The following is a 14,273-nucleotide window of genomic DNA, read 5'->3' on the forward strand; positions in this document are numbered from 1 at the left end:
CCAAGTGCTAGCCACTGGACTACCAGGAACTTCCCAACAATTCCTTTCCTCTCAAATGCTATGCTGTTTTCTAGCCATAGCACTGTAAGTGTGCTTGGTTAGATGTTAACAATTGCTGCTAAATCCTTGCAATTATAAAGTAGACTTTAATGATGTCAAACTTGGGTTTAAGACTGTTCCCTTTTTAATCTTCCTCAATCTCTTCCTTAAATGTTAACATTTCAGATTGTCAGAATTTCTTGTGTTCTAGAAGATAACCTATGATATACATGTTATTAAAAAAAGTTAAACTAAGATTGTTTTTCCGAGAATAAGAATGGGTTTGTGTTCCTTTTCTCCCATGTGATGCCCTACGTTTTGAACCCCGTTGGAGTAATGGTATAATAATAATAAATGGCCGTGCGTGCATGCTAAGTCATATCAGTTGTATCTAACTCTTTGTGACCCTATGGACTGTAGCCTGCAGGAATCCTCTGTCCATGGGATTCTTCAGGCAGAAATACTGGAGTGGGTTGCCATGCCCTTCTCTGGGGGATTCTCCTGACCCAGGGATTGAACCTGCATCTCTTATGTCTTCTGCACTGGCAGGCGGGTTCTTTACCACTAGCGCCACCTCAGAAGCTCATCTGCCTGTGTCTTGTGTGTGTGCTCAGTCGTGTCCAACTCTTTGTGACCCTTTGGACTGTAGACCACTAGGCTCCTCTGTCCGTGGGATTTTGCAGGCAAGAATACTGGAGTGAGTTCCCATTTCCTCCTCCAGGCAATCTTCCTGACCCAGGGATCAAATCCACATCTCCTGCACTGGCAGGTGGATTCTTTACCACTGAACCACCTTGGAAGCCATGGAACAGAACAAAAAGAAATGAAATGATGAGTGTCATAGGGATTACACCATGATGACCATAGCTGTATGAGTGCAGGCATCAACCATAACTTTGAGAAGTACTCTTAAATTAGCATATAAAATCCTTTGAATTAAAAAAAGAAAATTACCCTTTTTCTGGCCTCATGAGATGTGGAAAGCAGTAGAAGAGAGGGATAAGGCATCTTACTGGTTGCCAAGTATGGAAGTAATGGACAGTGGAAATTTCTGTTTACTTGCTGATTTTTTGTGAAATAAAAAAGTGGGTGGGAGTTCCTGTTCAGTCACTTATGAAATTATTAACCTTTCCCCAGATAATACTGTCTTTACACAGTGATATCATTGTGTACTGATGACTTGCAATAAGTCACTCTTGTTAAAGAGTAAGTAACTTAGTGTTAGTACATTGTGTTTACACACCATTCTGGTTTTGGGGTTAATATTTATGAAGATTGTCTTATCATTTTTAACAGCTTCTTAAGTGACTGCAAGAACTTAGCACATATTTGCCATGTTAGAAGGGTTACTTGCTAGTTAGTCTCCCTGTGCAGTTCCCCCACTCCTCACCGCAACACACATGCACAGTGTTATATAATTATGCCAACTAAGGGAGTAAGCAAGGTCTCTCAAAATTAGAACAGTTACTCTTTATGTGGAAAAGTTTAGTTCAGTCTGCTTGGATTTGGTTTGGCTTTGCAAAAGAGCAGGTGGAGAGATCGGCAGGAGGTGTTAGAAATCATTTTCATGGTTTAGAATTCAGTACAGTCTTTTGGACTCTGTGGGAGAGGGAGCTGGGGGATGATTTGGGAGAATGGCATTAAAACATGTATAATATCATATAAGAAACGAATTGCCAGTCCAGGTTCAATGCAGGATACAGGAAGCTTGGGGCTGGTGCACTGGGATGACCCAGAGGGATGGTATGGGGAGGGAGGTGGGAGGGGGGTTCAGGATGGGGAGCACGTGTACACCCATGGCGGATGCATGTTGATGTAGGGCAAAACCAATACAATATTGTAAAGTAAAAAAAAAAAAAAAAGAATTCAGTACATATGCCCTTTCATTTTTGTCAGTTTCTCCATAATATTTAAAATATTCTGTTTTCTAAAGAGCTTGGTAGGTTGATCAAATAAATGATTCATTTGTTTTAAACAGGTCAAGGTGAAGATGTCCTTAAAGGGTCCCAGATCACATATGTTACAGGTGTAGAAGGGGATGACGTTGTATCTACCCAAGTAGCCACAGTAACCCAGTCTGGGTTGAGTCAACAGGTTACACTCATATCCCAGGATGGGACTCAGCATGTAAGTACCCACCAAAAGCCAGACACATTAAATAAATATTTCTCTGAGCCTGGGCTCGAAAGGCAGGTTGGGTCCCAGTTGAAGAAAGCCTTGAATTGGAGCACAAAGTTTGGAGTTCAGCTTGTGAGCAGTGCTAGATCTCCTGAAGGAAGAAACTCTTTCTTGCTGAAAGAGACTACATGCAAGGAGGTCCATAAAGAGAGAAGGTTTGTCACTCTGTAGAATTCACGTGGTGGAATGGGTATCTTTCAAAGGTAAGGTGATGAAGGTCAGGAACACAGTGAAAAGTAATGGGTCTGTGTGAAACTTGGAAGAGATAGATTGGGTGGCTAATTAGGTCCAGGAGATAAGATTGAGAAATCAGCAGAAGTTTGGCAGAGGTGATGAGGACATCATTAAAAGATCTGGGCAAGTCAGTGATGGGGAAACCTGTAAAATTTCCAGGGTGTGACTTTCTCCCTACTTGGAATCATGCGAGTTCATTTAACTAGCTTCAAAATTAATAGGAAGCTGTCTTGATTTCCCCAGGAAAAGCAATATAAGAGTTGTTGTTTGACAGTCAAACTTGTCATTGTTTTCTAGATGCCACTGTCCTAAAATAATTCAGACTTGATTTCATTTTTAAGCCCTTGCTAAGGTTGTCTTAATACCCGCGGAAATAGATGCATGGGTTTCTTTATCCCCCAATACTGCTTCTTCCATGGAGAACTGTCTTTTTACCCATCTCTTTTAGAACTTTACCTCCCATGATTAATCTGCCCTTTGAATAAATAACTCTTAATGTGCTGCACTCAATATGCCAGCAAATTTGGGAAATTCAGCAGTGGCCACAGGACTGGAAAAGGTCAGTTTTCATTCCAATCCCTAAGAAAGGCAATGCCAAAGAATGCTCAAACTACTGCACAATTGCACTCATCTCACATGCTTGTAAAGTAATGCTCAAAATTCTCCAAGCCAGGCTTCAGTAATACGTGAACCGTGAACTTCCTGAGGTTCAAGCTGGTTTAGAAAAGGCAGAGGAACCAGAGATCAAATTGCCAACATACGCTCGATCATGGAAAAAGCAAGAGAGTTCCAGAAAAACATCTATTTCTGCTTTATTGACTATGCCAAAGCCTTTGACTGTGTGCATCACAATAAACTGTGGAAAATTCTTCAAGAGATGGGAATACCAGACCACCTGACCTGCCTTCTTGAGAAATCTGTATGCAGGTCAGGAAGCAACAGTTAGAACTGGACATGGAACACCAGACTGGTTCCAAATAGGAAAAGGAGTACGTCAAGGCTGTATATTGTCACCCTGTTGATTTAACTTATATGCAGAGTACATCATGAGAAACGCTGGACTGGAAGAAACACAAGCTGGAATCAAGATTGCCGGGAGAAATATCAATAACCTCAGATATGCAGATGATACCACCCTTATGGCAGAAAGTGAAGAGGAACTCAAAAGCCTCTTGCTGAAAGTGAAAGTGGAGAGTGAAAAAGTTGGCTTAAAGCTCAACATTCAGAAAACGAAGATCATGGCATCTGGTCCCATCACTTCATGGGAAATAGATGGGGAAACAGTGGAAACAGTGTCAGACTTTATTTTTTGGGCTCCAAAATCACTGCAGATGGTGACTGCAGCCATGAAATTAAAAGACGCTTACTCCTTGGAAGGAAAGTTATGACCAACCAACCTAGATAGCGTATTCAAAAGCAGAGACATTACTTTGCCAACAAAGGTCCGTTTAGTCAAGGCTATGGTTTTTCCTGTGGTCATGTATGGATGTGAGAGTTGGACTGTGAAGAAGGCTGAGTGCCGAAGAATTGATGCTTTTGAACTGTGGTGTTGGAGAAGACTCTTGAGAGTCCCTTGGACTGCAAGGAGATCAGCCCTGGGATTTCTTTGGAAGGAATGATGCTAAAGCAGAAACTCCAGTACTTTGGCCACCTCATGCTAAGAGTTGACTCATTGGAGAAGACTCTGATGCTGGGAGGGATTGGGGGCAGGAGGAGAAGGGGACGACAGAGGATGAGATGGCTGGATAGCATCACTGACTCGATGGACGTGAGTCTGAGTGAACTCCAGGAGTTGGTGATGGACAGGGAGGCCTGGCGGACACGACTGAGCGACTGAACTGAACTGAACTGAACTGAATGTGCCAGTGTTAGCTAGAAGCAGAATATATTCAGGATAGAAACATACAGAGCACTTGGACCATCCCATTTATCCCTCTCCTCCTCACTTCTGTCATCACTAATTCCACATAGTACTCTTTGTCCACTGAGTGGCATATAAGATTAAACAAATTTACTAACAGTTTTATTCTGGACAGATAGGGCGTCACTGGGGATTTGAGCAGGGAGCATAATGAAATTTGTTTTTTACCAAGGTGACAAGGTGCAAGATGATTAGGGAGGGGTTAAATATCTAGAAAGAAGTTGTATTATTGGCAAAAATTAGATGAAAGAAAAATAGAAATCTAAATTGTCAGTAGAGATGGAGAGGAGGAAAACGTATTTAAGAAACACTCAGTTTTTCTGATGATCTCTTTCTAAAAAGAGTTTATTCCATTATAAAATGGTTATTTGCTCCCAGAGTAGACTTAAACAAGACTTGTATGTATACATGCTCAGTTGTGTCTGATTCTTTGCAACCCCATGGACTGCAGCCTGCCAGGCTCCTCTGTCCATGGAATTTTCCAGGCAAGAATACTGGAGTGGGTTGCCATTTCCTTCTCCAGAGGTTCTTCCTGACCCAGGGATCAAACCTGCATCTCCTGCACTGGCAGGCGGATTCTTAACCACCGAGCCACCTGGGAAGCCATAGGAGGCTTAGGCTCAGTCCTTAATAAAATTGACCAGATAAAGCAAGAAACATTGCCTGATTGTAAAATGCATTGTGTTGCAGGTCAACATATCTCAAGCCGACATGCAGGCCATTGGCAACACCATTACAATGGTAACACAGGACGGAACGCCCATCACAGTACCTGCTCATGATGCAGTCATTTCTTCAGCAGGAGCACATTCTGTTGCTATGGTTACTGCCGAGGGTACAGAAGGGCAGCAGGTAATTGCTTTTTTCTTGTATACCAATTGGTACAAATATCAGTATCAAAATTGTTAGTCATAGATGTATGGTGTGGTATCGTGCATTCTAAATCACTTCAGTTGTGTGTGCCTCTTTGTGACGCTGTTGACTGTCACCCGCCAAGCTCCTCTGTCCATGGGATTCTCCAGGCAAGAATACTGCAGTGGGTTGCCATGCCCTCCTCCAGGGCTCAAACCCATGTCTCTTACGTGTTCCACATTGGCAGATGGTTCTTTACCACTCGCGCTCCCTGGGAAGTCCAGTGGTTAAGCACATAAACTTCAGATTGAATCTCAGTTTTAAAGCTTCTTAGCTACACAGCCCTCTGAGTCTCAGTTTTTTTTTCATATGTAAAATAGGATTGATTTTTGCATATACCCCATAACAGCCCCTGGGATCACAAGAGTTAGATACAACTGAGCGACTGAGCACACACACACACAAATAGTCATCTCCCCCCGCCCTTTATACGGTAGTAAGCACAGTAGTGTTTCTCATCTCCTTGTTTTTTTTAATCTTAATAGTACATCTAGAACATCTTTCTGTGTCTTTATATAGAGAGTTTTCCTGTTCTTTTTTTTTTTTTTGATAATCTGGTGGCGCCGCACGGTTTGCAGGATCTTAGTTCCCAGCCGGGCACTGAACCTGGGCGCTGGAAGTGAAAGTGAAGAGTCCTAACCCCTGGATTGCCAGGGAATTCTCTCTCATTCTTGTTCTAAGCTATATCATATTCCACTGTATGGACATGCCATAATTTATTTAAAGTCTTTTGCTGTTTCAGACAACACATAATCTTGTGCACATGGGATTTTTTATGTGTGTGAATATATCTGCTACTAGATAAATCCCTAGAGTGAAACTGCTGGCTGAAAAGACATACACATTTGTAACTGTGATAAGCATTGCCAAACTTCGTTTCTAGGGTTGTACACATCTACATTCTTATCTGTAGCCTTTGAGAGTGCCTCCTCCCCTTTTGATGGTCAGCACAGTGGTACCAAATCTTATGTATCTCTTTGTACTTTTATTTTTCATTCATCTTAAATGATTTTGGTTAATACATTTAAAAACTGTTCTTATAGGGTCTTCCCTGGTGTTCCAGTGGCTAGTACTCTGTGCTGCCAATGCAGAGGGCACCTGGCTGGGGAACTAGATCCCACATGCTGAAACTTAAAGATTCTGACTGCCATAACTGGAAAACAAAAAAAAAGATCCTGCATGCTGCAACTAAGACCCAGCACAGCCAAATAAATCAATAAATAAAATTGAAGACATTACAACAACACACGCACACAAAAATTGTTGCTGTGCTATGCTGAAGACAATGCTAAGTTTCACTTCAGCTACTGTACCCTGTTCAATGCAAGGGTCTGTCAAAATTCATAGCTATTATTCTTCCTAAATTCATTTGTAGATTGAGTACTATCACAATCAAAATTTCAGAAGGCATTTTTTAAGATACACATAACCCAATTCCAATATTTATATGAAAATACAAAGGACCTAAAAAGAACATGCAAAGTCCTGAAAAAAAGAACAAAGTTAAAAGTCTTCTGGACCTTGAAATACAGGAATCAGAATCAAAAAGCTTCTAAAAGTAAATGTTTTTGTAACCTTAGGATAAAAATTTCATAGACAGGATACAAAATGCACTAACAATAAAAATTTTTTCTTTTTGGATAAATTGGACTTTTTCAAAACTACTTCTGCTTACCAAAGACAGTGATAAACAGGGTGCCTGATGAACTGTGGACGGAGGTTCGTGACATTGTACAGGGGACAGGAATCAAGACCATTCCCAAGAAAAAGAAATGCAAAAAAGCAAAATGGTGGTCTGAGGAGGCCTTACAAATAACTGTGAAAAGAAGAGAAGTGAAAAGCAAAGGAGAAAAGGAAAGATATACCCATTTGAATGCAGAGTTCCAAAGAATAGCAAGGAGAGATAAGAAAGCCTTCCTCAGCGATCAATGCACAGAAATAGAGGAAAACAACAGAATGGGAAAGACTACTGAGCTCTTCAAGAAAATTAGAGATACCAAGGGAACATGAAATTTCATGCAAACATGGGCTCAGTAAAGGACAGAAATGGTATGGACCTAACAGAAGCAGAAGATAGTAAGAAGAGGTGGCAAGGATACACAGAACTGTATAAAAAAGATCTTCACGACCCAGATAATCACGATGGTGTGATCACTCACACTCACCTAGAGCCAGACATCCTGGAATGTGAAGTCAAGTGGGCCTTAGGAAGCATCACTACGAACAAAGCTAGTGGAGACGATAGAATTCCAGTTGAGCTGTTTCAAATCCTAAAAGATGATGCTATGAAAGTGCTGCACTCAATATGCCAGCAAATTTGGAAAACTCAGCAGTGGCCACAGGACTGGAAAAGGTCAGTTTTCATTCCAGTCCCAAAGGCAATGCCAAAAAATGCTCAAACTACCGCACAATTGGACTCATCTCACAAGCTAGTAAAGTAATGCTCAAAATTCTCCAAGCCAGGCTTCAGCAATACATGAACCATGAACTTCCAGATGTTCAAGCTGGTTTTAGAAAAGGCAGAGGAACCAGAGATCAAATTGTCAACATACGCTGGATCATCGAAAAAGCAAGAGAGTTTCCAAAAAACATCTATTTCTGCTTTGTTGACTATGCCAAAGCCTTTGACTGTGGATCACAATAAACTGTGGAAAATTCTGAAAGAGATGGGAATACCAGACCACTTGACGTGCATCTTGATAAACCTGTATGCAGGTCAGGAAGCAACAGTTAGAACTGGAAATGGAACAACAGACTGGTTCCAAATAGGAAAAGGAGTACATCAAGGCTATATTGTCACCCTGCTTATTTAACTTCTATGCAGAGTACATCATGAGAAATGCTGGACTGGAAGAAGCACAAACTGGAATCAAGATTGCCGGGAGAAATATCAATAACCTCAGATATGCAGATGACACCACCCTTATGGCAGAAAGTGAAGAGGAACTAAAAAGCCTCTTGATGAGTGAAAGAGGAGAGTGAAAAAGTTGGCTTAAAGCTCAACATTCAGAAAACGAAGATCATGGCATCTGGTCCCATCACTTCATGGGAAATAGATGGGGAAACAGTGGAAACAGTGTCAGACTTTATTTTTGGGGGCTCCAAAATTACTGCAGATAGTGATTGCAGCCATGAATTTAAAAGATGCTTACTCCTTGGAAGGAAAGTTATGACCAACCTAGATAGCATATTCAAAAGCAGAGATATTACTTTGCCAACAAAGGTCTGTCTAGTCAAGGCTATGGTTTTTCCAGTGGTCATGTATGGATGTGAGAGTTGGACTGTGAAGAAAGCTGAGCACTGAAGAATTGATGCTTTTGAACTATGGTGTTGGAGAAGACTCTTGAGAGTCCCTTGGACTGCAGGGAGAGCCAACCAGTCCATCCTAAAGGAGATCAGTCCTGGGTATTCTTTGGAAGGACTGATGCTAAAGCAGAAACTCCAATACTTTGGCCACCTCATGCGAAGAGTTGACTCATTGGAAAAGACGCTGATGCTGGGAGGGATTGGGGGCAGGAGGAGAAGGGGACGACAGAGGATGAGATGGCTGGATGGCATCACTGACTCGATGGACATGGGTTTGCGTGAACTCCGGGAGTTGTTGATGGACAGGGAGGCCTGGCGTGCTGCGAGTCATGGGGTCGCAAAGAGTCAGACAAGACTGAGCGACTGAACTGAACTGAACTGATGAACTATTTTAACCTTCTTCTAAAAAGAATATTGCTAAATTCCTTTCTGGAGAGTTTTAATAATTATGCCATGGATCTAAAAGTATTCTTATTTCACTGTACTCTTGATAGCACTGAGGATTTTGTTTTTCACATTTGCATTATTCACAAGCAAAAGATAAGTTATATTTTCACTTTAACTTGTCTATTAGTGAGGTTGAACATGTTTTTCATATTAGCCTGCAATTGTTTCTTCTTCATTGAGGTAAAATTTATATACAGTGAAATGCATAGATTTTTTTTTTCCCCCACATCATGTGGTTTGCAGGATCTTAGTTCCCCAACCAGGGATCACACCTGGGCTCCTGGCAGTAGAAGCACAGAATCCTAATCACTGGACCACTACCTGTACAGAAAGTTTACAGTTTAGTGAGTTGTTAAACATACACACCCATCCCATCCCAAACAAGATCTAGAACATTTCTGTCACACCAGAAAGTTCTCTTGGGACCCCATCCAGTCAGTGTCCATCTAGTTGTTCTGACTGTATTATCTTGTCTTTCCTTGAATTTTGCATAGTGATACCAGAGTATGAACTCTCTTGTTTTGTGTTTTTTTGTTTAACATAACATTTTGGAGATTTATCCATGTTATTGTTTATAACATGAGTTCCTTCATTTTTATTGCTAAGCAGTATTCTGTGGTTAGGAGTGTATCACAATTTATTGATAGATTCTCCCCTTGATGAACAAATATTTGAGATGCTTCCAGTTTTTTTTTTTTCTATTATGAATTAAGACGGTGGTAAAAATTCTAGTACAAGTATATTTGTAGACACATATTCTCATTCTCAGATTAATAACCTGTTAGTGGAATTGTTGAGTCATAGGGTAGAGGTATATTTAACTTTATATGAAAGTGTCAAGCAGTTCTTCAAAGTGGTTTGACCCCACTCACACTCCCACTCACAATAGTTCTGTTTGTTTCATATCATCAACATTTTGAGTTGTTGCTATTTAAAAGTTTAGCCATTCTTGTAGATGTGTAATGGTATATCATTGTGGTTTTAATTTGCATGTAGGTTTAATTTCTTGAAAGAGAAAATGTTAGTTGCTTAGTCGTGTTTGACTCTGTGACTCTAGACTGTAGCCTGCCCGGCTCCTCTGTCCATGGATTCTCCAGGCAAGGATACTGGAGTGGGTAGCCATTTCCTTCTCCAGGGGGGATCTTCCTGACCCAGGGATCGAACCTGGGTCTTCCACATTGTGGGCAGATTCTTTACCATCTGAGCCACCAGGGAAGCCCTGATAATTTCTTAATATCTGGTACTTTTCTCAATACCTGTTTTTCTTGATTTTTAATTTAAGTCTGTTTTGGTCAGAGAACCATATGGTAAGATATTATTATTTTGAAATTTGAGACTTGTTTTCCCTTTGTCTTTCATTGATTTACTATTGTATTTCATATGTATTTGAAAAGAATGTGTGTTCTGCACTTGTGTATAGCATGTTACACTTTAAGTTAAGGTGGTTGATAGTGTTGTTCAAATATTCTATAACCTTACTAATCTTTTATATATTTGTTCTATCAGTTACTAAGAAAAAGTAATTGATATCTTCAACTATGATTGTGGATTTGTCTCCCTTTTAGTTGTTTCTTTTTTTACTTCTTGGTTTTTGAAACGCTGTTATTAGGTGTGTACATATTTCATTTTAATTCCTCAAATGACTACATAATTATACCCTTCTCTGTTACCTTTTTGAGGTTGCCCCGGGGATTAAAATGTGCATCCTTAAAGTTATTGCGGTCTCCTTAGACTTAAGATTGTTACTAGTTTACATAAAACCTTGAAGCAGTATATTTTCATTTATGTCCCTACTCTTTGTGCTGCTGTGATTTATTTTATATTTACAGATATTAAAACCCCCGCAGTGCAGTATTATTTTTTAGCATAAGCAGTTAATCTTTTAAGTAAGTTACAAGATGATGGGAAACATAATATTTTATACTTATCTGCTGGTTTACAATTTCCAGTGCCTCTTATGCCTTTCTGTAGACTAAGTGTCTAAATGACATCCATTTGGCCTGAAGGATATATTTTGTTTTTTAAATTAGTTAACTCATTTTGGCTGTGTCAGGTCTTAGCTGTGGCACACAGGATCTCTCCGTGCAGTGCGTGGTTGCTGTGCAGGCTCCAGAGTGAGCAGGCTTCGGTAGTTGTACCTGTGGGCTCAGTAACTGCGGCACTTGGGCTTAGTTGCTCTGCAACATGTGGGGTCTTAGTTCCCCAGCCAGGGACCAGACCTGTGTCCCCTGCTTGCAAGGCAGATTCTTTATCATTGGGCCACCAGGAAAGTCCCTTGAAGGATATACTTTAGCATTGTTTGTAGTGCAGATCTACAGTGACAAATTCTCTGGTTTTGCTTATTTGAAAACATGTTATGTCGCCTTTCTGTTTGAAACATATTTTTGTCTTGAAGGATATTTTTGCTAGATATAGAATTGGCTGGGTTTCTTTTTTTTTTTTCTTTCAGCACTTTAAATTGTCTCTGTCCTTCATTGTTTCTGGTGAGAAATCAGCCATCTTCATATCATTGTTCCCCTGTATATGATACACCAGTTTTTCCTCTGGCTATTTTCTAGACTCTTTATATTTGCTTTTTAGCAATGTAATTATGGTGTGGTCTTCTTTGTATTTATCTCCTAGGTTTCTTATATGTAATTATAAGACAACATATATAATATTCAGATCAGATCAGTCGCTCAGTCGTGTCCGACTCTTTGTGACCCCATGAATCTCAGCACGCCAGGCCTCCCTGTCCATCACCAACTCCTGGAGTTCACGGAGACTCACGTCCATCGAGTCAGTGATGCCATCCAGCCATCTCATCCTCTGTCATCCCCTTCTCCTCCTGCCCTCAATCCCTCCCAGCATCAGAGTCTTTTCCAATGAGTCAACTCTTCTCATGAGGTGTCCAAAGTACTGGAGTTTCAGCTTTAGCATCAGTCCTTCCAAAGAAATCCCAGGGCTGATCTCCTTCAGAATGGACTGGTTGGATCTCCTTGTAGTCCAAGGGACTCTCAAGAGTCTTCTCCAATACCACAGTTCAAAAGCATCAATTCTTCGGTGCTCAGCCTTCCTCACAGTCCAACTCTCACATCCATACATGACCACAGGAAAAACCATAGCCTTGACTAGACGGACCTTTGTTGGCAAAGTAATGTCTCTGCTTTTGAATATGCTGTCTAGGTTGGTCATAACTTTCCTTCCAAGGAGTAAGCGTCTTTTAATTTCATGGCTGCAGTCACCATCTGCAGTGATTTTGGAGCCCAAAAAAATAAAGTCTGACACTGTTTCCACTGTTTCCCCATCTATTTCCCATGAAGTGATGGGACCGGATGCCATGATCTTCGTTTTCTGAATGTTGAGCTTTAAGCCAACTTTTTCACTCTCCACTTTCACTTTCATCAAGAGGCTTTTGAGTTCCTCTTCACTTTCTGCCATAAGGGTGGTGTCATCTGCATATCTGAGGTTATTGATATTTCTCCCGGCAATCTTGATTCCAGCTTGTGTTTCTTCCAGTCCAGCGTTTCTCATGATGTACTCTGCATATAAGTTAAATCAACAGGTTGACAATATACAGCCTTGACGTACTCCTTTTCCTATTTGGAACCAGTCTGGTGTTCCATGTCCAGTTCTAACTGTTGCTTCCTGACCTGCATATAGGTTTCTCAAGAGGCAGGTCAGGTGGTCTGGTATTTCCGTCTCTTTCAGAATTTTCCACAGTTTATTGTGATCCATGAAACATTATATGGTAATGTTTTTTGTAGGGAAGGGTGTTTGTGTTTTTATCAAATTTAGGAAAAGTTATGCCATTATTTCATCAAAAGTTTTTATTCTGCTTCATTGTTTCTCTTTTACTTCTGGGTCTCTAAAGTATATGTATATTAACTTGGTGTTTTCCCACAAGTTTCTGGGGGGTGCATTTTTTTTTTCTTAGTTCTTCAGATAGATAATTCTTATTGCTCTGTCTTTGAGTTCACTGATCTTTTCTTTTGACATCACCTATTTTACCCATCTTTTATTAGGCCCATTTAGATAATTTTAGATATTGTCATTTTTGACTGTAGAATTTACTTTTTTATAGTTTTCATTTATTTACTGAGATTTCCCCTTGTGTGAATTCCATAAGCCTTTTAACATATAATAATTGTCTTAAAGTCCTAGTTTGCTAATCACAACATATTGGTCATCTCAAGGTCTGTTTCTGTTGACTTCATATTCTCTTGACTCTGGATTACATTTTCCTCTTCTCATGTGTTGTAATTTCTTATTGTATTCTGGATATTGTAGATGATACAGTATGGGGATTTTTAATTTATCTTCCTCTGAAGAATATTAATTTTATCAAGTAGTTAAGTTACTTATGGAGGCTGGGTTTTGCACTTTATTAAGGTAGGTTTGTTTTGGTTTTGGCATTTGGTCTCAGAGTGAGTCTTTAGTCCTGGGACATAGTCTTTATTCCTAAAATGTAGTCAGTGGAAAGCTTGAGGTATTTTCCAAGCCCTTCTAAACTTGGTGGGGTTGAAATTCTAAATTCTGTCTGCCCTGTGGTGAGTATCACTGAATCCTCTTTTCAGCTTTTTAGCCTTCTAGCTGCTGCTTTATTCCAGATTTATTGACACCTCCCCAACACATTTGCAGTTCTGAGGTCTTAAAGAATTGAGAGGAACTTATATACAGGTTTGGGGGGTCCCCCTCCCTCTGGTTTTCTCCTTTCTAGGATATCCCTTTCAATATATAGCCATTCTGGCAGCCCTGGACTTCAATATCTTATACCATAAGTTGCCTTATGCTGCAGATTGGTGACTGCCCTCAAGTGGAAAAGCTGTTGAAACCAATGTGACCCAAGTGTGGTTCCCTTCTATTGAGAATCCCCTCCATTTCCTGCCTGCTTTTCACCATTCACCAGTGCCTTCAGATGGTTGCTTTTTCATATTTTTTTGACACTTTATGATTGTTACCTGAAGGAAAGTAAGTCTAATATAAGCTTCTCCCCTGTTGGACTAAAATCTGTTGCTGGACTATGGACCAATACTGGGATTGATCCAAGCTAAATATCTATTAGCACTAAAATCTAGCATTCTTACTGGATTAATGGCCAAGTAAAATAGTAATTTCAGTTTTTAACCTATTCTTTCTCTAAGTTTGGCTGAACAGAATACTGAAATATCATATGACATGTAGTTGATGCTATTTTCTATGTTATTATCTACACAGAAAAAGCTGCATTCGTAGTTTAAGAGCCACAAAAGCACTT

General features: G+C 40.2%; 1 protein-coding gene across 6 annotated transcripts in view; it reads left to right on the forward strand.

The window, feature by feature from the left end:
• ZNF143 (zinc finger protein 143) overlaps positions 1-14,273 on the forward strand; it is a 66,147-nt gene that overhangs the window by 47,437 nt on the left and 4,437 nt on the right. For all 6 annotated transcript variants that reach the window (XM_027563243.1, XM_027563241.1, XM_027563242.1 and 3 more), the window contains exons 13-14: positions 2,018-2,166; positions 5,063-5,224. In XM_027563243.1, coding sequence (XP_027419044.1) covers positions 2,018-2,166; positions 5,063-5,224 — 311 coding nt within the window. The remainder of the gene's footprint in view (positions 1-2,017; positions 2,167-5,062; positions 5,225-14,273) is intronic.

This window comes from Bos indicus x Bos taurus, chromosome 15 (assembly GCF_003369695.1).
Source record: "Bos indicus x Bos taurus breed Angus x Brahman F1 hybrid chromosome 15, Bos_hybrid_MaternalHap_v2.0, whole genome shotgun sequence".
Taxonomy (NCBI): domain Eukaryota; kingdom Metazoa; phylum Chordata; class Mammalia; order Artiodactyla; family Bovidae; genus Bos; species Bos indicus x Bos taurus.